General features: G+C 41.5%; 1 protein-coding gene across 1 annotated transcript in view; it reads right to left on the bottom strand.

The window, feature by feature from the left end:
• ABCC8 (ATP binding cassette subfamily C member 8) overlaps nt 1–23,173 on the bottom strand; it is a 130,559-nt gene extending 107,386 nt beyond the window's left edge. The window contains exons 1-5 of the mRNA XM_084855031.1: nt 22,790–23,173; nt 20,263–20,404; nt 16,694–16,815; nt 5,745–5,911; nt 2,106–2,348 (exon numbers count right to left, since the gene is read on the bottom strand). Coding sequence (XP_084711157.1) covers nt 2,106–2,348; nt 5,745–5,911; nt 16,694–16,815; nt 20,263–20,404; nt 22,790–22,937 — 822 coding nt within the window. The 5' untranslated portion in view covers nt 22,938–23,173. The remainder of the gene's footprint in view (nt 1–2,105; nt 2,349–5,744; nt 5,912–16,693; nt 16,816–20,262; nt 20,405–22,789) is intronic.
• Between the last annotated feature and the right edge of the window lie 4,770 nt (nt 23,174–27,943).

A 27,943-nucleotide genomic window follows, 5' to 3' on the forward strand; every position in this document is an offset into this window, starting at 1 on the left:
TTGTTAAGTTATAAAAGAGGAATAAAGCTTTGAAAAGAATCCCTTTGTCTATGTCTGGACTTGGCTACTGGATTAGACAGAGAGGCCTCCAAGGAGCCCTTGACAGCTAGCCTGAATGAACCAAAGAGTTTAACTGTCAAAACTTCAGGGGCCGACTTTCCAATCCTTATTCACCTTAATCCAATCCAATCCACCTAATAGGTGCTTAATAGAAGTGAAACAATTTTATACAGGATTGTATAGTACATAGCCCCAGTTCAGCAATCACTTACAGGTGTGAGCACTCCATTAACTATATGGTGCTCCCCTGCCTACATTCAAGTAAATGGAGGTGGATGGCCAGCCTGCAAAGGGAGCAGTTTATAGAACTGTTCCCACCAGTGAAGTGAATGGGGAAACTCACGCATATAAGAGTTCCGTGTGTATATTACAGTATACACAGGGCTCTGCAATGGAAAGAAAAAGGGTCAAATTCAAAAGTCACTTTTGAAATCTGAACAACATGCAGCATGGCAGGATCTGCTATTCAAATAAATAATCAAAAGTCCCAGTGGGCATGGATAAGCCGCATGGTGCATTTAAAGGAAATCTGGTTTGCATGCAACAACAATCCAAAGTATAGCTTGTTGCCTTACTCGGAGTTTATCAGTGACTTGTCTGCCAGATGTAGTGGGAAGCACAGGTTGTTCTTTCAATTCCTGGGTTGTTTCATTCCTTTCTCCTTCATCCACTCCCTCCCTATATCCCTAATGCTTTTGTTTCAGTGTAGTACTGGCATGTAGAATGTTTTTTTTTTAATTGTTCTTGCCTGCCACCTCTGTAGCCTGACAAAACAACCCATAAACAACCCATGGTTCCGGGGTCACATGTAACAACCACCCATTGTTAACCCCCCCCAGTTTACAACCCAGCAACAAACAATGGGTTCTCTTCCTGGGTTGTTCATGATTACCAACCCATAATTAACCCATAGTTCCTGGTTTGCATGTAATGACAACCCAGGATTCAGCAACCCATACTATACCCATACTCTGGGTGTTGTTACATGTGAATCTGGTCTATGAATTATGGCCCTTGAGGCATGTCTTACTTTTTTCCAAATAAGGTCTTAAATAGTGATGACAGTGAATTTCAGAATATGAATCTCCCCAGTTCGAAAATTCCTGACCCATTATGAGCTGAGCCTAATACTTTCCCCAGATGAATGAAAACAAAACATCTTTCCTAGAGTTCTCATTGTCAATGAAGACTTCCAAGCAGGCTCAGAAGTCTTCATTGCAGAGTCAAGAACTTAGAAAAAGCCCTCTGTTTTAGACCTCTCTTCTTGATAGCCATTTCCTCTCCTCTCCACCCTTCACAACTTGGTAAGTGTGAAAGGGAGAGGAAGATGGAAACTGGCAGACTAGAGGTCTGGCAATGATGAAGCCCCCCGGGCTGGATCTTGGACAGCATTCAGAAAAAGGCCATGTTTTTCCCCCAAAGAGTTCTCCAAAATGGATCAGCAACCCCCCTTACATTCCAAATTGAGCTGGGTAGGTTTCACCTGTCACTAATCTTAATGGGTTGGAATCAGACCTGCCCTCTGCAAACAGAAGGCTCATGTTTGCAGAGGTAACTAGGATCCAGTGGAGACCTCCTGCTAGAGGAAGGGAGTGGGGTGGTGATTTTCACCAGTTTCCACCTTTCTCTCTGCAACCCCCAGTGCCACCTCCCACACTGTTTTGTAGGTGGGAGTTTCTGGACACACTGTTCTGGAACAGCATGGGAAGTGGCTCTGGAGGCTGCAGGGAGAAAGGGGAAGCAGCAAAAATTGCCTCCTTGCCCTCTTCCTCCAAAACCAGTAGAATTTCATTGAGCACAAGTCTGGATCCAACTGTCTCGATAAACAAAATTAAGGGTGCAATTCCATACATGCTTAGACAGGAAAACGTCCTACAACTCTGGCTGGGGCCTGCTGGAAATTGTAGGACGTTTTCTGTCTAAACATGCATAGGATTGCACCCTAGCTCACTTTATATTACTTTACATTACTATGATTAGAATGACTAAGAATTCTTAAGGCCAGAAACCCATTAATATGTAATCCATTTATTTTGTAGTCATACCTTTTGTGCTTTAAAAGCCTCATTAAGGCGCATGTAATTTGTCAAAGCTCTCATGGCAATAGGCAGCTTGCCTATGGCTTTCAAGTCTATTGGCTTCTTGTGGGCTGTTTTAATGAACGTATTCATCCACCAGTATGTTCCTTTTGACAGCAGATTCACAAATGGCTGAAGGAATCTGACTCCAAGATCTTGAAGGTCCTCAGGAGGCTTAACATCTTTGGGCTTTTTGAAGAAAACATATCTCTAAAATCCACAAAATAAAAGAAAAAAAGAAAGCAAGTTAATGGAAATGGTGGCAGCGGGGGGGGGGGAATTAACATTATTCTGTAATGTGTTATTCTCCAGTACAAGAAGACCAAGCAACTATGGATTTTAAGGTTTGTATTTTCGAGACATTCCTTGGTTTCCAGTGCATCATAGGAAAAGTTGTTCAAGAAACAAAAACTGTGTTACTAATACTCAATGTAAGGTTTGCTTTGGCTTAGCAGTATACATGGTTAAAAGCGTTTACTTTCAAAACCAAAATTACCAGGACTCATTCATATATGATATCATCAAATAATGTCATTGCTTGCCAAGTCTCTGGTTAGAACATATTTCATAAGCAAAATTTTATCCTGGAAAGATGACCGGGATGGGATCAAGGAGCCTTACCTTGGACAATGTTAAAATAGTTTGTCAGCTACTCTAATAGAATACTAATGAACACACTGACTTCTATAGCTGTGTTACGTTGAACTTTATTTTCATGAGGAGGCATGAAAAAGAATGTGACTTAAATAGGGACTGACTGGATACCACTGTGATGTCCCCACTCCTTCCCAACAAAGAAAACATATATGAAAATGTATTCAGAAGATATTCCTGGGACTTCAGAAATATGACTTTGTTTTTGAAGCAACCACTGATGGATATCGTAATAACTTTGTTTTTATCAGCAGTCTTTATTTAGTCAGGCTTCAGATTGCTCTTTAATGAATGAGTGCAATATAGCCTGGCACTGTTTTTATATAAACAGGTTGGGGCAATAAGTCTCTCCTCCAAGTGGTTTTGGAGTGCTGGGCAGAAGACCAGACAAGAAAGTCTTCTACTCTGTATCTGCTCCTATTCCCCAAGGTGCCATAATCATGCCAATGAACTCTTCTGGACTGAAATGTTTCCTGGGAGAGACATTTTGGATCATATAGCAGAATGACCTGTTTCCATAAAGTTTCCTGTCTATTCACAAATTAGCCTTTGGTGGAAAGTGGAGGAACTAACTGTTACTATAGAATAATGATAGGTGATCAGCAATGGAAAATATATTTCAGCATGCATCACTTGTTTCCATTTAGCATTATTATTTTCCTGCAAATGTTACCATCATCTTAAGTTGCTTCAGTCTCTATATACCATAGCCCTGTTCATGTGACACATATGGAGATAACAATGGGGGATAAGGTGCATCAGAGTTACACTTTTTTGTTCACCCCCAACCCTTCTTGCACTGGTTCAAAGGTCTGAACAGAATGTATGTGCATAATTGTTGTATAAACACGAGGGGGGGGGTGTTCATGGGGGATTTCCTGTGGATTGGGAGCATTTTGAGGTTGTTCATGGCACATGACATCGTGGCCATGTGCTGCCAACCAGCAGCTTCCATCTTGAAAAGCTGCATTAGCTGAAAACCCTCTTACTCTGTTCTTTTCAGTTAAAACGGCTCCCACACAGTTCCACTGTAGTGTGCCGCATTCCTCTGCATTAACTCCTGAGCATGCCTTTGTGAGGTGGCTGTGACCTGGCAGTGATGTGGTCAAGGGGTAGGGCTCATTTTGTAATTTTCCCCATTGGCACTACTATCTCCAGGGAGAATAATTAGAGTAATTACAGTAACTAGCCTGCCTTTCTGAGTCATCCAAGCGCTATTGCACTCTGTCGAGCCTTCAGAATTGCACTGTACTTCCTTTTTGCCAGTGGAAGTAACTAGCCTCTCATTCCCTATTGAGAGCCATCGTTATGCACTTCTCTGATGTTTGCCTGATGTTGGGTTGATCCAGTTCTCTGATGCTATGTTAATTTTCCTCTCTAATGTTGTGTTACTTCGCTACTCTGGGTACTTGTCTGATCCTTCATCTCTTTGATATTTGCATTATTTTGGGGCTTGTCTGATCCTGGTGCATTGCTTTGCTTCCTTGGATCTCTTTGCATTGCTTCACTTCCCTGATGCTTGCAGTAAAAATGGCTTGGAAGCTACAACTCTTTGATGGAATGGGGTGAAATTGGGGTGGTGGGGTGCTCTCAGGGGGAAGCTTCAGATGCTGCATTGGATAATCCAGGATTTTGGCTTTTTCTTGGAAAAGTGAGGGAGCAGTGAGCTTATACTCTTTCTTTTGGCATCAAACAAATCTGCATTAGGGCTTTATCACAGTAGCGATCTGCTGAGGTATCAAGTTCATGGGGGCAGAGAATGATTTCATTGTGAGAAAGTGCCCAGACAAGGAGAAAGGGGGGTGGGTAGAAGCTATAACTCTGCCACAGTTTGCTGGAATGGGGTGAAATAAGGGGGCCTGCTCTCAGGGGGAGCCTTCAGATCCTGTACTGGAGAATTGGGGAATTTTGGCTTCTTCAGGCAAAAGTGTGCACCTTGGGAAAAAGTGGGTGGGGAAGAGGAATAACTCCCTGACAGTTTGCTGGAAGGGGGCAAAATTGGGGGGGGGGCTGCTCTCAGGGGGAACCTTCAGATGCTGCTCCCAAGAATCAGGGATTTGGGCTTCTTCAGGCAAAAGTGTGCACATTGGGGAAAGCGGGGGGGGGGAATAACTCCCTGACAGTTTGCTGGAATGGAATTATGAATTAGTTACTCCCTATTCATAATAATGTAGTAGCAGGGGGGAGCCTGGACAGGGGCAAGAAACAAGCCTCTCTCATTGGTTGAGATTCCCTGCCAATTTTATGATGTTTTGTTCTACTCCCCCGACCAAACCCAGAAGTATATTCCTTTCAAGCGCTGTGTGACCCATGAAAACCAGATTTTAAAGGTACAATATACTCGGCTTTTCTTGCTTCATGTGTCCCTGACCCTGACAGACCAAAGCCGATTCCATGGAAATCTGGATAATACTCCAATGTGTTTCTTATTCTGCTGTCGTAAAGATCCCCCCAGGGTTCTCTCCATATGACCTTTACCCTGAAATTTTGAACAGAAAATATTGCACAGAGACAGCCATATGCATATAGATTCTGTTGAGAGCTTCAGATCAAGGCTGTTGCAAAGGTAATTTTATATACACATCAGTTGAAAACTTGAATCTATGTTATGAAATATTTCAGCATTTGACAAGTGCCTAATTAATTAATAACTGAGGCTGCAACCCTATACCCTCTTACCTGGGACTAAGCCTAATTGAATCAATGGGTAAATATGTATAGGATTGCACTGCAGTTCTTTATAATTTAGGCTGCAACCCTATACACACTTACCTGGGAGTGTCCCATTGAGTATAGTGGGACTTACTTTTGAATATGTATAGGATTGCACTATAAGGTAGATGTTTTGCGCTTTTAGATATCTCAGTTTGCATCTCAGTTTTTTTACACTTCCATCCTCAAAGATTATTTTGCAAGTTTACAAAGAAAGAGTTATCAGGAAATATGACTTACCCTCACCCTGATGACATTAATTTCTACAAGTAGCAGCATTCCATAAAGAACTACTAAGAGCCCTGTGAGGCAGAATCGAAGCTGGAGAGGTCCAATATCATTATCACAAAACTTTACAAATTTGATGGTTTTGGTTATAAAAGTTAAACTCCAGTAGAACAGCAAAGCTGTTGAAAGAAAAATAAAGTAGTAGTCAGTAGTAGCAAGAGTTGTAGAAGCCAAAATGAGAAGATCTTTCAAAGAATCTATCCTGAAAATGTATAGAGTAAGTGTAGAAAAGAATAGGTTTCTACAATATTGGTAATTCTGCAGTTGTAACTATGTTTACAACCCAAGGAAAAAGGAATAATAATTTTCAGATATAATTACAATCATACATGTTTGCACCTGTTTTGTACAGGTGGTAATACTGAAATTACTTGATGAAACCTTCAGGCAAAAGAAATATTTTGGAGAAATTCCAGCCAACTTCTATATGAGTTTCCCTGAAAACAAATTATTCTTGAATTCTTCCCCAAACTCTTTCCAAGAGCATTTAAGACAAATAAAGCATCCCACCATTCAGGGAGATAGGAATCATGAAATTCTATTCACTTTGTTGCACAGGTTGTAACCTATTAATTGTTCATTAACACCATTTTAAGCTCTACAACTATGTGAATATTGCAAACAGAAAATCACCTTTCTGAAAGGGTATAATTTCAAATGATGTAAATTTCAAGTGCAAACTTCTTATGATCAGGAATAGTACTATCTTTATAACTGTCCCCTGCTACCCTACTTTCTGGGAGTTGAACACAGAACCACTGTATTCCGTTTTCCTGGCCACAGGCCTCATTTCACAGAGTTAATTATTGGCAGATAAAAACATCTGTGTTACACCTGACCAGGCCAATATCCAGACATTTCTAAACCTAACATCCAGAGGTTAAAGGCTTTGTGCTTGCTAGTCAGTTACCACAATGATGTTACTCATGAAGAAAATGGGCAAAGTGCTACTGTATGTCATGGGAGATACAAGTTTTGTTTCAGCAACGTTCCTAACAGATAGTAGGAATGACTGCACTATAGCTGCCACAGATTCTATGCAAGTGACTATTCTCTTTCAGATCTCCTTAGAAGTCTTAAGATATGTATTACTTAAATTATGATTTTGAGATACTAAAGTCCATTATTTCACAACCCACCAGATTCCTACCTATGGCAACCATAAAGATAATGGGGTTTTTTGGGATGTCACAGTGGTGTCCAATGGCAAATCATGGGTTAATTAACCCATGAATTGCAGTGATACATGCTGCTCCCGAACCACTTCCTATTTCCATTAACAACCTTGGAATGCTGCAAATTGTTTCAAGGGTTATTTCCGTGATGTCCCAACAGGGACATCTGGGGTTGTTCACAGGTTAAACAACTCCATGTTAACCCAAGAACAAGTCATGGGTTAACTTGGGGTTGTTTAATCCATGAACAACACCAAACACCCCTTTTTGGATGTCACAGAAACAACCCTCAAATGCAGCTTTCGAGGGCTGTTAATGGAAACAGGAAGTGGCTTGGGTGCAGCGCACGTCCTCACAATTAATGGGTTAATTAACCCACGATTTGCTGCCAGATGCCGCAGTGATGTCTGAACTGGGTCAATGAAGCAAAAGAGGGGTATACTTTGTCTCATTATTTTTCATTAGAAATTATAATCTTTACTTTTAACTTATTTTTAATTTATAGATTTTCCAATCCAAGTGGCTATGGCATACTTAAACATTTACTTTTCAAAAGGCAGAGGAGAATTATGTGATTACCCAAGTGACTGATGCCGGCTGGTATAACTATATGTCAGCAAAGGTTCTTTTAATCCTCCAGTCTCACAGTGGAAGGGAAGGAGAACAGCAGTTGTACAAGGATCCCCAACTTTTTTGGGCCGGTGGGCACATTTGGAATTTTGGGAGTGTGTTTTGGATGCTCTCAAAAATTACTGTCAAAGTAGATGTAGCCAGACACAAAAGCACACATTTTCCATAAGGCAAATTGATGAGGTTAAAAGAAATGTAACTTGACCAAGAACCTAAGTACAAGACAGAGGTGGAATATGAGTCCCAACACACAAAACCACCCTTTTGAACTCACATGTGCTTCAGTGCCCATTTCAAGAGGGCAAACTGTACATGTCAAAGAAGCTGAGTACAAGGCAAAAGTGGGATCTGAACCCCAAATGCCAAATCACATATTTGCACCTACAAAGCTCAATAAAATACCTAATTCATAGAAAACAAACTGGTGATGCCCAGAGAAACACACACAGGATTGCAAGGTCAGATGTTTAAGGTAACAGCATTAAACACAATGTTCTTTATTTAGGAACACTCTTGACACTGTCTGAAGTATAGTAAGAAAGATGCATAATTTTACAAAGTAATCTAATTCTAAAAGAAACAAACTATATTACTGAAAGCCATGTGGTTTGTTTTATGACCAGATAGCCCACAAGGACATGCCAATAGTACTCACTGTAAATACAAGTAAATATATGAACATATAAATATATTTTCAATAAAAATAACTTTTGCTTTATGCCCAGCTACATTTACTAACATTGCAGATTAAAATGTCACTTCTGCTTCATGCCCTTATCACTTTCTGTCAGTTGTATAGTTTTGGGTAAAACCATTGAAGAGTCTTGTGTCCCCTTCAAGACTAACCAATTTGTCATGATATAAGGTTATGCCACAGCAGCAGTAGATAAAGGAGCGGAAGCAGAGTCTTCTCTGAAACTATTTGTCCTAGTGGCATCTTCTAGCAGTGCTTCTGTTCTTCACTGGTTATATGTTTTCTTTCTCTACCCATGCGCATATTTACCAATTGAAAACACTTCATGGTTCTGACAAAGCAGGCTCTAGTCCAGGAAATTTCATACCACGTTAAATGTGTTACCCTTTAAGGTTCCACAGGACTCTGGTATTGCTGCAACAAAATAACACATCTATTCCTATGGAATTTGTTCTTTGCTTCCGGATCATTGTGATGAGAGATGCCTATGCTGATCTGCAAGGGACTGGTAGGCAAATGCTCCTGCCTTTGATCAGGGGATCTGATGTGATCTGAAGTTCCCTTCCATCCATATGATGCTATAATTGCAGCTGGCTTTACAGCACAATGAACTATGTGTATCATTTATTAGGGTTGGTAACCAGGAATCTTAGTCGACTCTGTTTGTTTTCATCATGGGTAGTTTGGCAGGTGACTTGGCAGGGAGCAAAGCCGGATGGCTCTACTGCATACTAAGCATAGGAAGGTTGTCATTCTAAATGTAGCCGAGGATTTTGTAGGACTGGGATGAATGCAGTGAGGATTTTCTGGGATTGGGATACACGTAATCTAAAATATCAGAATGAAGCTGAGAAAAAAAAATATAGCTGTTCTTTACTTTGGTAAAATGAAACGGCCAGCAAGGTATTCATGTACAGTAGTTTGCCACAAGGAGCAAGGGAAACTCTCTATGGCATTTTAATATGAAAAGAAAAGGTTTGGTACACATATGAATGGCTTGCCACATGGAGACAATTACCTTGGGGAGGAATTATAGAGAGCTCTTTGTGTGTGGACTGGCTTTCAGTATCATAACTGCAAAACAATTTAAATAGCAGTCTCATTTAACATACTTGTGACTGCTATACACACACAAGCATAAGTTATTTTTATAGGCACACAAGGATTGCAAGGTCAGGTGTTTAAGTCAACAGCATTAAATAAATTGTTCTTTATTTAGAAAGACATTTACATGCTCTTGGCACTGTATGAAGTACAGTAAGAAGGATGCACAATTTTACAAAGTAATCTAATTCCAAAACAAACAAATTGTAAGACTGAAAGCCAAGTAGTTTGTTTTATGATCAGATAGCTAGCAAGGATATGACAACAGTCCGTGTGTGTGTGTGTGTGTGTGTGTGTGAGAGAGAGAGAGAGAGACCACTTTGTCAGAAGCATGAAGAGAACCCTTTTGCTTTATGTCCAGCTACATTTACAAATATTGCAGATTGAAATGTTACTTCTGCTTCATGCTTTTACCACTTTCTGTCAGCTTTATAGTTTTTAGTAAAACAAAATCAAGATAAAGGAGCGGGCAGAGGCTTCTCTGGAGATATTTGCCCTAGTGGCATCTTCCAACAGTGCCCTGACGAGTCTCTAGGGCAAGTGAACTTAGTTGTTGGATAGCTGCAGTGCCATTTTATGTCTTTATTTACCGAATGCCCAGAGTTTTTTTAAATGAAGCATACCTCTCAGTTAAGGTCTTGATACACTTAAAGATTATTATCAAAGTGTAATCATTTATGTATACTACTCTACTAAAATTTGAGTACATCAGCCGTTAATAATTACTATGTTTCCATAAGCATAAAATCATCACCACCCATACTAATAATGTTAGTTATCATATGGAGTTTGCAATTAAAGTTGATATGTGGTGAAAATTTCTTTTGAGTTAATGGCTAATTTATTCAGAGGAGTATGTGGAAAGAGGGTACTCAATAATTCATTTCTCCATATACTATCTTCTCAGATTAGAATAAAAACAGAAATGCTCTACCAAATAACTAAATTGCAAAGCAACCAATGTGTATTTTCCTGTAGTTTAAATAACATGGCCTCAAAGCACTGGTTCAAAACAAGCCCTGCTGCTTCTGGATCTCCTATAAGCTAAAGTTAGGGCTTGGTATAAACAGATGAGCACACCTAGAAAAACTTTAATATAGATATAAAATAACGTTGGTGACAGAATGAATCCTTGTGGTACAATCTTGTCGGACAATTCCCAGAGGGAAGGCCAGTGGACTAGAGAGTGCTAAAACTGTACTTTAGAGCAAGGCCCTAAACCCCCAACAAAATATTCTAGGCAGATCAGTAAGTTCTGATGATAAATGGCATCAAAACCTGCTGATGGGTCCAACAATGTGACCTCTTCCTCTCTCAATCTCTAGATTAGATTATCAGTCAGGGATACTAGTACTAAAGCATTTTCCATCCTGAGCCTTGGTTTGAAATAGTTCACAATATGAACTGGATTGCAATTGTTTGCTTCAGCTAATACATATCGGGGGGGGGGGAAATCCAGAAACGGGCTCATTCTCAGAGTGATCTAGATCTCTTCCCCACACGTTCTGAATGGGGGAAAACAGTTTCCTTGATTGAATTTAGGAGTAATGCAAAATAAGTAACAATAATGTTGCAAACCGATTTCCCAACTAAACGTTAATGTTTATGATTCACTGTTTCAGGAGAAGGGATGAAGTTATGGAATATGGTTGTTTGGTCTTTATAATGTTGTTGAATAAATACACTGCAGCATTACCCTTGGCTGCTTGCAGCATCTTTCTTTGTCACTTTCTGATGTGTGAGAGTGGACATGTACAGGTGTAGGAGTGCTTAATTTGAAAGCCTGCATACTGTTATGCTGTTGGAAGATGTTCCACTAAGAGATACTACTTTTTAATTTTGTTACTGGAACGTGAGGGGAAATGATCAGGGGCTACAATATCATATGGATCATAGAGCTTACTAAGGAAAAATGGAACTTTTAATACAATAAATGTATGCTTGTTACTAAATAAATGTTACTAACAAGTTGAATGCAACTTTTACATGAGACCCATTGATATGTAAGAAGTGTCTAAAACAACATTAAAAAGAAAATAAGTAATATAGGACATGGTGGTACTCAGTACAATCTTATCTGAATGGCCTTCTGTGGGAAGAAACAATTCTTTAGGGCAGTCATAAATTTAAAGGAAACATGGTCCTGTTTTCAGGATGTTCATGAAGAAAAGTCACTGTGTGATGTTCAGATATCCAGTTTTGAGTAGCAGTGAATTCCATTCAATGAATGTATGAATTAAGTGAAGAAGTGTTTTTTTTGGCTGGCCTGTATTGACTGCCAATCAATTTCATTTGGTGACCACAAGTTCTGGTGTTGAGAAACGGAGATTTTCTGTCCACTTTCTATCCGTAACTGTCTGTATCTTCTACCTACTTTCTCTGCATGTTATGGACTTGATAAACCTCTATCATTTCCCCTCTTAGTCATCTTTTTTTCCTAAATGAAAAGCCCTAAATACTTTAACCTTTACTCACAGGGAAGATATTCTATTCTTTCATAATTCTGGTTGCTCTTTTCACCTTTGCAAGCTCTATAATATCCTTTTTGATATGGGGCAACCTGTATTGTATACAATATTTCAAATGTGGACACACCACAGATTGATATAAAAGCATTATTATGATATTATCCATTGTATTTTTAATTATTTTCCTAATAATCTGAAGTATGGGATTTGTATTTTTCATTACCAACAGATACTGACTCCATCTGGTTATATGCCTCCTCAGTCACGTGGATGATTGGTCATCTCTTTATGTTATTTTCATTACAAAAAAACTGAGGAGAATACTCTTCATCCAAATCCAGTTGCACATTTTAAGTCATATATCTTGGTTGTAGTGAAACAGAAATCTTCTATAAAAATGTACACCTGATTGAATGTGTTATTGTTATTCCAGAAATATCTTAGCACTCATAATCTCTGAAACAGTTCTCTAGTATAAAAATCTAATTTTGGGAAGATTAAACTGCCAAGATAAAGGAAGGAAATGCTAACAGTATGTAAAAAAATATAACCTGAAATAACCATAGCACTGCATTCCATGGAAGTTTCATCGATGACAGACTAATTTTGTAATATTGTTAGCAGGTTTTATAGGACATTTATTTCCTATGTATTTAAAACTCCCCCACTTCCACCCCTATATAGTTCAAGGCAGCTGAGCATACATTTAATACTTTTATGGAGAAGTATTACAAAACATATGCTCTTTATAACTAACCATGTATTCTCACTCTTGAAAAAGGATGTTTTACATCATAGAGAAAATATTTTAAAATATAGGCCTTTAGCAGTTTTATTCCAATGGTGTGGAATCTTAAAATTAACACACACATTATTAATAGTTCTTCATGAAAACTGTGTTATGGAAAACCACGGGGAATAACTGTACTGTACAGAACACTTGCTTGGGGATGGTGTGCTGGAGCAGCAGATTCCTACACATATGCTTTCAACTATTCCAGGGAGCCAAGAATATGTCTAAGGAAGCAGCAAGCTATTCCAAGCCCCCTGCAGTATAAGATTAACGTATCACACACCCACATTTTCTTCAAGAAAAAAGGCTTTGAGTTATCTAAACTCCATTTGCATATTTTTCTGAAATGGATAAAATCATATTTACTAAGGGTAATTTACTTCACAATATCTCCTGGAGCTACTTACCATTTGGGTTGAAGTCTTATATTCAGACTTAGAAGTATGATAAAACACTTCATATTTGGTAACTATAATTAAGCTGCTAGCAAAGGAAGGCTTTGCAAATAGAGAAATATAAAAGAACAGGAAAAAGTGACCGAAATATTATTTATGTAGATATTTTTACTGCATATTTCTAAATGAGTTGCTCAATGCAGCTTTATTCCTGTTCAGTATATTATTAAGGGAGCAATCCTATGGCCACTAGACAGCAGCTAGACAGCCAAAGGATATCTGGTGTTCTGGGAACCGACCTCCCCACACTTCCACACTGCCTTGGAGGTAGTGTGAAACAGTCCTGTGCTCCGCGCTTGCAAGAGGAATGTGGAGTGGCTGAAAAGGGACGTTCTGGGCCAGGGAGGGCGGAAATGCCTGTACGACACTTCCAATGTGTTGTACGGCAGCCTCCTCCCCCGCTCTGCCTTCCCACAGCTAGACAGCCGCAATCAGCTGTCTAGCTAAAAATGCAGGGCAGGAGAAGTGTGGAGGGAACGATCCCCTCCACACTTCTCCTGCCCTGCATTGGATAGGCGTTCGCTTCCGCCCTGTGGTCCGCATTTGGAGGTTGCCGCCTATCTGAATAGGATTGCACCCTAAGTTGCTTAAAGAGTAAATAAATATATGTAGTGTGATTCTTTTTTTACATTTAGGGTATAATCATATGCATGTTTAGACAGTAAAAAAGTCCTACAACTCCCAGCATGCCTCAGCTAGCTTGGCAGGCTTGGGAATGCTGTCTGAACATGCATAGGATTGCACCCTTAGGGCAGTACCCAAGTGGGCCATTCCACAAGCAGTGGAGGCCACTGCCAATTCCATTATGCAAGTGGCACCCATTGCTTGCACAATGGGGATTTAGTGCTTCCTTCAGCACTCCATTTCCCTAACATGGGCGGAAACACTCATTTTTGGATTAGGACAGGTTGGTGGAGCTCCCTTATACAAACTCTGCTGACCTGCTCCATTCCAGCAATGAGTGTTTCTGCTTGTGTCCGGTTCCTACAGGAAGCGCTAAATCCTGATTGTACAAGCTGTGGGTTCTGCTTGCAGAATGGAATCAGCAGTGGCTCCCGATTGTGCAATGGTCCACTTAAGATACTGCCCATAGTCTCTTCAGACTAGACTGGAAAAAATGGTCACTTTCCATTCTCCCAGAGAAAGGAAAGTATATGGGCCAAAACAACCACATATGATCATATATGTGATTCACATATGACACAACCTTCCTTTTAAGGGATAATATGACTCATATAGGTAGGAACATCAATTCTGTGAAATATTTTTTTTTAAAAAAATTCTCATTGTAATTGTCAAGTAACTTGTAGAAAAAGAATGTCAAATAAATAAGTGTATGGCAACAACCATGTGGCCTCTGTTTACAAAATGTAGAGATGCTGTAGTATAAGGTGGGATAAAAAACTTAATAATAATAATAATAATAATATAGAAACATCTTTGAGAATTGGAAACAGAGAAAAGCAGCTCTAGTAACCCTTTGTAACAGTGGAGGCTGGTGGTTCCTATGTCAGTGGGGCAGTGAATCCACTCTAGGTTTCCATCAGAACCAGTCAGAACTCTAACTATCCCCCAAATGGGTTCAGCACCTTGGATAACTCCTTTAGAGTTCTGTCTGGTTCTCACTGAAACCCAGAGTGGATTTACTGACATAGGAGCCTCCAGCCTTCACCGTTTTGTAATAGATATGTGGCGTGATGAGTGGTGTCCACCTTGTTCTGTAGGGAGTTGCACTTCTCCAAAGAATGAGTTTTGTAGCTTGGGGTGCTCTTAGATCCATCACGGTCATTGAAGGCACAGATAACCTCTGTGGCACAGAGTGCCTTTTACCAACTTCAGCTGGCACTCTAGCTACCCTTTCTGGATGTGAATAACCTAGCTTCAGTGATCTATGCTCTGGTAATCTCTTGTCTGGATTACTGCAATCTGCCATACATGGGTCCGTCTTTGAAAACGGTAACTTGGAAACTTCAGCTACTTGAGAATATGGCAGCAAGAGTTTTAACTGGGACCAGGAATTGTGAACACATTACACTGGCCCTTTTTCACCTCCACTAGCTTCTGATTTATTTCAAGGCCCAATTCAAAGTGATGATTTCGACCTATAAAGCCCTGTACAGACTGGGACCTCAGTACCTAAAGCAGGGGTGACTGTTTTTTGCAGTTCTTCACAGCTCTACAAAATTTGGTGGTGCTGTGGCAGCAGCAAAAAAGCCACATTGATTTCCCCTTTAAAACAAGATGTGTGGAGGAATGCATGCCTTGTTTTAAAGTAAAATTGCACTCCATTAAGCCCCTTGTTTTAAAGGGGAAACAGGACTTTTTTGCTGTTGCATTGCCAAATTTTGGCAGCAAATTTAGCAGAGCCTCAGCCATTTCATCAGTGACAGCGGGTGCAGCCCCCATTCAGTTCCAAGAGGGAATTGGGCCCTGGAGCCCCAGAGGTTGCCCATCCCTGATCTAAAGGAATACCTATATACTGACCCATGCCCTAGGATCATCAACTGAGGCCCTTCTCTGAGTATTACCTTCATCTGAAGTTCAGGGGGTGGCAATGAAAGAGAAGGGCTATTCAGTGGTGGCCCTGGCCGTGGAATGATCTCCTTTGAGTGGCCCACCTGGTGAAGAGTTTCTTATTCTTCTGGGCCTTTTAACACCTTTTAACAACTTTTAACTTGCTGACAAAGGTTCGTATAATCAAAGCTATGGTTTTCCCAGTAGCAATGTATGGCTGTGAGAGCTGGACTATAAGGAAGGCTGAGCGCCGAAGAATTGATGCTTTCGAACTGTGGTGCTGGGGAAAACTCTTACGCGTCCCCTGGACTGCAAGGAGGTCAAATCAGTCCATCCTAAAGGAAATCAACCCTGAGTGCTCATTGGAAGGACAGATACTGAAGCTCAAATATTTTGGTCACCTAATGTGAAGAGAAAAGTCACTGGAAAAGACCCTGATGCTGGGAAAGCTTGAAGGCAAAAGGAGAAGGGGATGGCAGAGGATGAGATGGCTAGATAGCATCACCGATGCAATGAATATGAACTTGAGCACACTCCGGGACAGAGCGGAGGACAGGAAGGCCTGGCGTGCTATGGTCCATGGGGTCACGAAGAGTCGGACATGACTTAACGACTGAACAACAACAACAACATCTTTTAGATATTATTTTAATATCTTTCAAAGTTTGATTTTTATATTATTATCCTCTGCCTTGACAGTGTTTGATTATTTTCAAATAATCAAATAATTTTCAAATTTTAGGCTTGTGGGATTGTTTGCAGTTCTTTATATGTGATATGTTGATTTAATAGTGGTGGCACCATGTTTTATTTCTGTGCTGATGTTGGACTTCAATGTGGATTTTATTGTATAATTTGCATTTTATGTTGTAAACATGTTTTTAATTGTTGTACATCAGCTAGAGCATTCTGTCTTCATAATCATCATAATCCAGATCACTAAACAAGAAGTTCTAGCAATAAAATAAAATCAGGGACACTGCAGTGAAGTACTGGCAAGATGGATAAGATCATAACCTCTGAGCAACATATTCACACCTATATAGGTTTCTTTATTGTGGTACATACCTATTAATAACTTTGGAAAATTTGATGTTTCAATGTTGTGGTAGTAAACAATTGATGTGATGGCTGCCAAGAATGCCATCCCAGGTGGCATATATAGGTGCAAATGATGGGATTCTGATACCCTAAGTAAAACAAAGCATATATTAATCACATGTACCTTGACTGAGAATGCCATGTTTGTTTTAATGCTTACATGAAGATCCAAATTCAATGGAATGTAGAGGTTGATTCATACACACAAAGGAATGCACACATGGTTGACTCTCCATGATCTTTGAGTGTGTGCGTGTATGTGTGTGCACATGCATCAGAGTTCTCACACCTAGGATAGCTCACTAGATCAGGACTAGAGACTGAATTCAGTTAGCTCTTTTGTGTGAACATAGGCAGCAGTTTCTGCATATGCTTTTATCTTCAAATAACATGGAATTTAAAAAGTAGCTCATGGTTCATAGTATGTGGGCAGAAAGGAAAGCGAACTGCATGTGCTTGCAGATATGCCCATATCCTTCTCATACAGTGCAATCCTATACATGTTTACTAAGAAGTAAACCCCACTTAGTTTAGTAGGACTTACTCCCAGGTAAATGTGCATAGAATTGCAGCCCTAATTGGGTCAAATTACTTTTAAGATGTGCACAGACATGACTTTAATTTTCAGCTGGACTACGTTGAATGACAGTGTATTCTTATACAAGTCTTCTCAGAAGTAAGTCCCACTGACTTCCGTGAAATTTACTCCCAAGAAAGTGGGTGTAGGACTGCAGCTTTAATGAAGTAATTACTGACAAAAAGGAATTGGTGCACTTGAAGATTTCATTGTAGTTAATAGTAACTTTGCTTAAGGGAGAATATGATTTCACTTGGAACAAAAAAGAATTTCAGAGTGCTTTGTAGTGTGTAAGAGTTTTCAAAATGTTTGTTTTAGAGCAGGGATGCGGAACCTGTGGCCATCCAGATGTAGTTGGACTCAAACACCCATTATCCCCAGCCACCCAGCATGGCCTATAGTAAGTGATAATGGGAGTTGTAGCCCAACATCTAGAGGGCCACAGGTTTCCCAACCCTGTTGTAGGAGCATAAAGACTATATTTTCTTTAATCAGATATATGTAGAGAAGGAAAGTTCTGCCTCTGAATAGGAATCCAGGTTTTTCAGTGGACTTACATGAGGTATTTTTCAGCCGCTGAAAACATGGGGCAGTACCCAATGTAAACCATGTTTCACTAGCGTAAATGACCTCTAGTACAATGCCAGTACTGTTTGCTTGCAGAACGGGTTTTCTCGGAAAATTCGTCACACCACTAAGCGCTACTGGATTTGCACTATAGGTCATTAGTGTTTGGTGGTGTTACAGGTTTTCTGAGAAAACCTGTTGTGCAAACAAACACTATTGGCATTGCACTAGAGGCATTGTACATTTGCAGTAGTGTAGCATCAGATACTGCCCATTGCCACTATTTAAAAAAAGAAAAGAAAAGAAATTGCCTTATATTCAGTAGTGCAGCTAGGGCTGATCTTGAGGCCAAAGTCCAGGGCTTCCAAGCCCAGCTCCCCCGCGCCCCAAGTGACTATTCAGAGAACGGAAGGTGCAGAAACAAACTCCATTTTATTCCTGTAGTCATAATGATGCTATGATTTAAGCGAGTTTAAAATGTAAAACGGTGCATGCTTGGAGTATTATTTTTTTTAAACCAGGATTGGCAAACAGTATTGTTGTTGTTCTAACATATCAAGAATGTATAAGGAGTTTTAAAACATGGAATGGCAGTCAAAGGCAGGAGAGAAATGTTAGTTGTGTGCTTCACAACTGAAATAATATACATGGCTATATAAAGAAGGCCCCTGTAAACCATTACATCCAGGGTCTAAAATTACTTAGCTGCTCCAGTGCTTATATTGATAATAAACCCTTCCAGACATTGATATTATCAAGGCCTAAGGAAGCACACAGGAATACTGAAGGTTAAACAGACTGTTGATGTATACTGTACAACTTACAGTATTTTGTGAATCAGATATGAGTGGCAGAAATTTTATTATATGATAGTATCTCAGGAGTCACTTTTGTGCAGCTCTGTTGCTGAGTGCCAAAGCCTATCATGACCTTCTGCTGCCAAGTTAAAACGAAACAATTCTTTTTTTGTTTTTTAAGAAGCTGTTGTTTCTTTTAACTCTAGGACACCTAAAATCTAGGATTAAAGACACAGTGTTAATTATACTGTTGATTACTCTAGAGATGTATGTATTAACATTCCTTAAGTACAGGTCAAGGACTTGGAATTACTGTAATTGGCTTGTTTCCTATCTTTGCTTCTTATCTTTGCTTCTGAGAGTGGAACCGACTTCACATTAATAAAAGGCTACTTCCTTCCCATTCTCTCTGCATCCCCCACCCCCAAATCTGCTCCTGAGTTAGGGGACCCTTGGAATGGGGTGGGATATGCAGATGAAGATGCAGATATGCAGGGGGTTGCAGATAAAGGGGGAGTTGGCAGAAATCTCTCTCTTATGTGAATGGGGGAGCAACTTAGTAGCCAAGTCATGTTTTAAATAACTCTTTTTCCAGATGCACCCTCAGTGATCGGAAGCTCCTGAACTTAGAGGCATCTGACCATCCAGTGTAGGGCAGGAGGAGTGGCACAGGCGATCTTTGCCTGGTCCTGCCCTGCAAATTTCGCTAGGTGGGCTGAAAAGCCCATCTAGCTAGGGCACTTTAGAGAGAGAGGGAAGAAGAGTTGAAGAGGTTCAGGATAAGTCATATCCTGGCCTCTCCTGGCTCCTTCCCTCTCCTCCCACCAGAACTCCCACTTTTCCTCCTCTCTGAGGTCAAGTTTCTGACCTCTGAGAGGCAGCTAGCACAGTTCTCTCCATGTCAGCTGTGAGGGGGATGGGTCTTGGGTCAGATCTCCAACCCCCTCTTCTGAGGGCAGAGCACTGTCTCTGACCATGGACAGGTTTTACAAGCCATCCTGTCGTCTCTGGGATGCTCTCCCAGGGACCATAGGCTTGCTTTCTCTGGCCCTTAAAACAAAACCAGTTGTCAAATCTTGCCATTTTAGCAACATTCTCACCATTTAAAATATGTCATTATTCTGCTATTGGCTGAAATGATCAGAATCTCCAATGATCCTTATTTTAAAAGTCTATTAATTTTTGAGGGTATTTTATGCAACTTTTGCATATTGGGGCTCCCTTTCAGCTGTAATACTTGGTTTGGGACAGTGTGATGTAGGATCTTTTCTTGTCTCTTTCTTTGGCTTCCAATGACCTTTACAGCCATAGGAACTGCAGTGGAGTGAATTTTCACAACAGATTTGGCAAACAAGATAGAACCAATTGGCTAAGTAAAAAAAAGTGAGAGTGTATGTGTAAGTTGTACATATACATTCTTGGCAAGGTCTTTGGAATATTTGACACAAGGTCAGTAGGTTAATCACCATGAATACAGATTACATTTCTTGCAAACAGAATGACCAGAGTGAAAACGTGGCCAGCAAGTTGCATACAACTGCATTAAAAAGTCAAGTCATATTAGGAAAAAAAAGTTTAGCCATTTATGTACTTACCCATCTGACACTATGCCCTCAGCTATTTCACATACCAGCACAAACAAAAGGATGAAAGTCAAAATCCAGCGTAAATTATGACCAGGAAAATGAAGCCAAGTGCTGTGATGGATATGAACTTTGGAACTTTGACTTCCCCATCCTAAACATAACAAAGCAAATCAGCACTATTATTCTGTGACTTTTGTGCACACAATAACCCCCCCCCCTGTCTGTTCTGAACTAGAAGTAGAAATACTGATATTTTGGTTTTAAATATGAAATGGAAACAAAGAAAAAGGGGGAGTAATCACAAATACACAGTTAAAGAGCAACTTTCATACTGTCAATTTACAGGATGAGAAACAAATGGGATCAAAGATCCTGAATATTTAAGCTCTAACCTAATAGTAAATCAAGGATAGAACTTTTCACATAAATTGGCTCTGTAGTTGGGGTATTAATATATACATGGTTGAGAAAGTGACCATGGTGTTCACTGGAACTAACTATGGGAAGTGAATGAAAATGAGCTTTCCACACAAAGTGTATCTGAGATTCATTCTAGCCACGTAGGCAAGTCTCACTGGCATAAGAGTCATTGTGGTGTAGTTGTTAGAGTGCTGGAATATACTGGGAAGACCCACATTGAAATTGCTGATCCTACGTGAAGGTCATTGGGTAATCATGAGCCAGTTACTCTCTTTCAGACTAACCTACCTCACAGTGTTGTCCCCACTGTTTTACTGCTCTGCCATGAGATTTGTGTATATTAGCAATCCCGCTCACTGTTCTGTAATGCATATGTATATGTGACAACTAGCCACGGAGACCATGGAGAGAAGAGACAAGCACAAAGCGGGGGGGGGGGAGCCAAAGTGGCTGGCTGCAGGAAAGAAGGAGCATTAGGGGCAGGTGTTCTTACTTCAGTAGAACCTGAAGCATCCTCCCCCCCCCTTTTTTTAAAGGTGTTAGCTAGCAAGGGAAGCCTGGAAGTGGAGGATGGAACTGACAAGGTCATTGACAAGAGGACAATATTGGTATGCCTGGTTAAACAGTGGACAGGCTATTTTGCAAGAGCCCCCCCCCCCACGAAAGTTGTGAACATATTACCATGTTCATAAGGCTCAGAAAATTAATTCTATTTAGTGATCTGATGTGTGATGGGGGTGAAGTTTCCCTCAGGAGCTGGCAACCCAAGTGGACCAAATGCAGAAAGTGTGCTGATGTAGGGACTGAGGAAACGAGGAGTTCTGCTGCAAAGGCATCTGGGATCAATGCCAGGAGCTGGTTGGAGGACTGAAGGGTGAAACCAGCCATGGTAAGCCACAGAGCACCCAATCATCTGTTGGGTTAGCGAGTGAACAACGAACTCATAGTGCCTTATTATCAGGGTGGCTTAGTGTGACATGTAAACACGCCCATCATTTCAAGTGCATTGCATGTCCAGATAATGTAATATTCCCTAAACTGAAAGAAAACACTGAAGGAAGATGCATGGACAACAAATGAGAAACAAATGCCCACTTTTGGCATGATAAATTGATTATATGGAAAATCATCAGTGAACCCTTCCTTTACTGCTAAGAAGGTGAATAGGCATTCACATCAAAGGAATGGTGCTGAATGTCTATATTTCCCATATATGGCTCTTTCAGTGTTTCTCAATCTTAGTAGAATAATACTGAGTATTTCTGTATTTTTAGAACAGCATTTTGGGCATTATGGATTCTGAGGCGTAGGCATCTGATTCAGTCTATTTAACTAAGAGTTCTAGTGGTTCAACTGCATGTCTGGGCTACTTGAGGTTAGGCACTAGTAGTGTGAACTATTTCTAAACAAGTACCAAATGTGTATATAGTTTGAAACTAATAAATAGATACACTAAACACACACTTAAAATCTAGTTAACTACAGCAGTGTAAATGTTCTTTTATTCTTTTGCTTGAGAAAACCTTATATTTTCCTATCCCCTTCAGAAGTCACCATAACCTTGCTGGGCTTTATCAGCCCTGTAAGAGACAGACATCCCGTTTATTTTTGACATCTGACAGCTGAGCTAGATCTGCGACAACATTGATTGGCTTGATTTCACCAAATCTATTGGAGACCCAGCTCAGTGGAACCTATATTTCCAAGTCGGGGCGCTTGAAAAGGGGGAACAGACAGACGTCTGGCGCGTGCAGTTCAGCTGCAAATGTTTTCCCTGTGAGAATGTTTTGCCCGTGAGCCGGGAGGCTGCAAAAGCAGGTCAGCCTCGTTCAGCAAACGCGTCCTTCTTTGGTTACTTCTCCTGTTTGCTCGGGTGGATGACTGGGAATGATCAGCCGCTCCGGGTAGCGCGCGACAGTCCCAGGGAGATGGTAGATGCCTATGAAAGCTGCAGAGAGCTGGGTGAGTCCTACGGGGAAATACAGCCCGAGGAAGAGAAACAAGGAGAAAGAAACGGAAAGCTGCCAGGGTGTGTGTACGCGTGAAGCGGACTGCAGAGACAGACTAATGCTAAGCCAATACATGCCCGGCCCCATCCTCCCCGAGCTCCACTCACCTATGAAGAGGATGGGGAAGGTGATGAAAAGCAGGAAAACGTGAGGCACCACGTTGAGCGCGTCCACAAAGCAGCCGTTGTTGAGCACCCCGTTGTTCACCTTGTAGGCAGCCGAGTTGTTCTCGCTGCCACAGAAAGCCAAGGACATGGTGGCGGAGGCGCTGGCGCGGTATCGAGGGGAGGCCGGACATGCACAACACACAACTCGCGCGCGCGCCCGCCCGCCCGCCCTCCGCCGCGGTTAGCGCTGTTGCCGGGCCCCGGGGCTTTCCCGCCTTTTAGGGCACTCCCACGCCTCTCTCTACCTGAGGTGCGCCGTGGTCAGGAGCAAAGCGCGCGCGGGGGACGCCGTGAGAAAGCCGCCAGATGCGCCCCGCTGGAGCCGGAGCGCGCGTGCGCACGCTGGCTGGCTGGAATGCGGGTCTTCCGCGAGCGCAGGGAGACCTTCCTTTTGCCACGGGCAAAGAAGGCGGGAAGGTGAGTGGCAGAACCTCGAGCTGAGCTGAGAGGCTGAGGCAGGCGGAGACAACGGGACTAGATAGCGAAAGCCTCGCGCGCTCTGGCAGCGGAGGACCCTTCTTCTGCCGCTCCAGCAGCAGCTGAGAGAAAAAGAAGCCGCAGTTCGGCACTTAAAGGAGCCGCCTCAGCTCGTCTGTCACAGAGGCCGATAGCCTCTCAGCCTTCCTTTGGGTCAAGCCAACTCTGAGTCCTCTTCTTTGTAAATATTTTCAATCCGACCACCTCTCCACTTTGTCTTGGTTGGCTGGGGGACATGTTCCGTTTCCCGTCATTCCCATGGCGTGGGTCAAGCCAAACAACAACAAAAACACACGACAGGTTTGCTTTAGAAAAATACAGAGAAAAGAGACGGCTTGATTGAGCGGACACAGCTGGCCCAAACTGGAGTATTTGGACACAAATCTCCTCTTTTAGAAAGATAGGGCTCCTCCTGTGCCTTCATAGTTGTGAAAATGAGGGACTGCGTGTTTGGATTTGCGTAGTTAGGAGTTGTAACTGATATCTTGCATTTTATCACCTTGAATGTTCTTTGCACTTTTATACCAATAGCACTTTAATTGCGTCTGTGGGAGTGAAGATGTCCTTGGAAGCTGTGTCCATTACTTTCTGTTGGTAGTTAGAAGTAGGAAGATATGTGGTGCAGGGCGAGCCAGGGGAGGGGACTGCTGCAAACTACTCCCCCTCCCAACAAGATGTTAAATGGAAAGCTTCTAGCCCAGCCTTATCCCTGTTATGCTGTTTCCAAGTGCAGGGAGAATTTGGCATGGGAGTGCTTTCTGAGGTGGTCCAGATATTCTCAAGGTATTCTCAGATATTCTCAGATAAATTCTCAAGGCACAATTACAAACAATTCCAACAAGAAGAAAAGGTGGAAGACAACAGAGGAAGCCAATGTGGCTTCACAAAAAGCTTAGGGATGACCTGAAAACAAAAAAGGACACATATAGGAAGTGGAAAGAAGGCCACGTAACAACGGAAGAGTACAGGCAGGTAGCCTAGAATTGCAGGGATGGCGTCAGGAAGGCTAAAGCTGAGAACGAGCTGAGGTTAGCGAGGGATGCTCAAAACAACAAAAAGGCTTTCTTCAGCTACATGCATACTAAAAGGCAGAGGAAAGAAATGGTTGTTCAGCTATTACATAAGGATGGCAAAACGATAACAGAAAAGGCAGAGGTGCTCAATTCCTACTTTGGCTCAGTCTTCTCCCAAAAGAGAGTCTATCAGCCCCCTAGCAAAGGCAAAGTACAGGCTGAAGGGGCAGGATTGCAGCTTGAGATCGAAAGGCATATGGTCAAGGAACACCTAATTACTTTGAATGAGTTCAAATCTCCAGGGCCAGATGAGCTGCACCCTAGAGTAATAAAGGAACTGGCAGAAGAACTCTCAGAACCACTGTCTATTCTCTTTGAGAAATCATGGAGGATGGAGGAAGTGCCAGATGACTGGAGGAGGGCTAATGTTGTCCCTATCTTCAAAAAGGGTAAAAAGGAAGAACCTGGGAACTACAGACCAGTCAGTATGACATCAATCCCTGGGAAAATTCTGGAGCAGATGATAAAGCAATCCATCTGTAAGCACCTTGAAAACAATGCAGTGATTACTCGAAGCCAACATGGATTTGTCAAGAACAAGTCCTGCCAGATGAATCTGATCTCATTTTTTGATCAAGTCACCCCCCTTGTGGACCGTGGGAATTTGTAGACATAATATACCTCGACTTCAGCAAAGCTTTCGACAAAGTGCCCCATGATATCCTGATGAGCAAACTAGCTCCAAGTGGGCTAGATGAAACAACGATCCAGTGGATCCACAGTTGGCTACAGAATCAGACTCAAAGAGTGCTGATCAATGGGACCTTCTCAAACTGGGGAGAGGTAACAAGTGGGGTACCGCAGGGCTCAGTCCTGGGCCCAGTGCTCTCCAACATTTTTTGTTAATGACTTGGAGGAGGAGGTGCAGGGAATGCTGATCAAATGTGCAGATGACACAAAATTGGGTGGGATAGCTAATACTTTGGAAGACAGAAACAAAATTCAAAGTGATCTTGATAGACTGGAGCGCTGGGCAGAAAACAACAGAATGACATTTAATAGGGATAAATGCCAAGTTCTGCACTTAGGAAAAAGAAACCAAATGCACAGTTACAAGATGGGGATATGTGGCTCAACAACACTACAAGTGAGAAGGATCTTGGAATTGTTGTCGATCACAAGCTGAATATGAGCCAACCATGTGATGTGGCTGCAAAAAAGGCAAATGCTCTTTTGGGCTGCATTAATAGAAGCATAGCTTCCAAATCCCGGGAAGTACTAGTTCCCCTCTACTCAGCACTGGTTAGGCCTCATCTGGAGTACTGTGTCCTGTTCTGGGCACCACACTTTAAGAAGGATGCAGACAAACTGGAGAGGGTTCAGAGGAGGGCAACAAAGATGATCAGGGGACTGGAAACAAAGCCCTATGAAGAGAGACTGAAAGAACTGGGCATGTTTAGCCTTGAGAAGAGAAGACTGAGGGGAGATAGGATAGTGCTCTTCAAGGACTTGAAAGGTTGTCACAGAGAGGAAGGCCAGGATCTCTGCTCGATCATCCCGGAGTGCAGGACACAGAATAATGGGCTCAAGTTACAGGAAGCCAGATTCCGGCTGAACATCAGGAGAAACTTCCTGACTGTAAGAGCAATACGACAATGGAACCAGTTACCTAGGGAGGTGGTGGGCTCTCCCACACTGGAGGCGTTCAAGACGAGGCTGGACAGCCATCTGTCAGGGATGCTCTGACTTGGATTCCTGCATTGAGCAGGGGGTTGGACTCGATGGCCTTGTAGGCCCCTTCCAACCCTACTATTCTATGATTCTATGATATGTCAGACAGAGAGACTTGTGAGACAAGTCTTCAGCCCAGATTCGAATTTTCAAAGCTACCTAAGCAAATTCAGGGAAGCCAGTGATATTCAGAAGGCCTGACTTCCTAAACTCTACAGGTGCTAACAAAAAGTCTAGTCCCTATGCAGTTTAATCTAAACTGTAATAGACAGCATCTTGCATTTAAAATTGTAATTTTCAAGATTTCAGATTTCAGAATTAGAAACAGATGGACATGGAGTGGCTTGAAAGACACATGAGTTCTTCATCAGTTGTAGGTGGATGTGAGCAATTAAAGAGTTGCTCCAATAGCTCTTGAATATATTGGTGGGAAAGTCTGTAGAAGCTTTTGTTAGGATTGTTTGCCTTATGGATGAATGAAATGATTTCTGTCTGTAATACTCGAACTACAAAATTCACCTAATAAAATTATCCTGGCTCCTTCACTGACTTTTAGACTTCTGGTGAAAGGGAATCAAAGCATGCAGTTTCTGTTGGAGATCAATCATCGCTTAGCTTGAAATACAGCAGAACATTGCATGACTGATAGATACCCTGTAATATTAAAAAATAAGATTAAAACTCAAATAAGTTGAAATTTATTGGTTCCTTGATTACTCTTGGGCAAGCCAGTGATATGAACCTAAGATATAACATTACAGAAGTGATGTTTTCCATATTCAAAGAAGATAGGAATGGCATTTGCAAATGTTTTTAAAGCTTTAGGAAAACATAACAAAACATGCTTGGAGTTATTGATTTCAGAGTATAAAATTTAATATTTTGTTCCTTGACAGGTTCTCTTTTGCAGGATTAGATGTATATATTGTGATTCTATTTGAATAATGACATGGATCCTGAACTTGAAGAAAATGTGGGCCAAAATGATAATGAACTGTATGGCATGCTCCACATTTGATTCCAACTGCAATGAAGACTGTTTATCAGCCATCTGCATAGGCTGATGTTCTTGTAATATATGTAATGTATATTACATACATTTATAGGCTGTATGCTGCAATCTTACAGTAGAACAGAAAAAGTGCAAAATGTGGTAGTGAGCATATAAGTTAGTTCCTCAAGAATCTCAGGTTTTAAGAGCAAATTTCTTATGACTGTGGAGCTATGCTTGACAGTGTGTATGAAATATCTGCTGAAAACTCAGAAACCACAGAAGTGGCTCTGGATATGATTTTCATGGTTCGGGGTGGAGCCTCACTCTCCCTGCCTCTTCCATGACAAGCAAAACTAGAATAAACTATGAAAAATCACAAAAAATACAGAATATATTGTGAAATTAGAGAAATTATGCAAACTTGCTCAATTTTTAGAAGTCATAATCCCCTTTCACACACTGATGAAGCAGTGGGGCCATGCTGCTGCCCTTGCTCCTGATGTCTTGCACTGCTTAGCTCCAGCGCCCATGGTGGAGCCTCTGAGCAGAGACAACTGAGAAGTAGAGAAGCCCTGTAAGTGCTTGGGCTGCCCATGCAACCTGGAACCCTGATCGTTCCAGCTCACATGGAAGCCTGTGTGTGTAGGAATCTATGCACATAGGCATCTGTATTGCAGACCTCCATGCTCAACAAAATGCAGCAGCTAGGGTACTCACTGGGACACCCAGGTATGCTCACATAACATCTGTGTTAAAAGAAGTGCACAGGCTGCCTATTAGCTACCAAGTCACGTACAAGGTTATGTTATTGACATACAAAGCCCTAAACAACTTGGGACCAGGAAACCTAGCAGACTGCTTTCCCTTATACATACCCAG

Source organism: Heloderma suspectum, chromosome 1 (genome assembly GCF_057233095.1).
Source record: "Heloderma suspectum isolate Gila_16-S chromosome 1, 16-S_ref, whole genome shotgun sequence".
In the NCBI taxonomy this organism is placed as follows: domain Eukaryota; kingdom Metazoa; phylum Chordata; class Lepidosauria; order Squamata; family Helodermatidae; genus Heloderma; species Heloderma suspectum.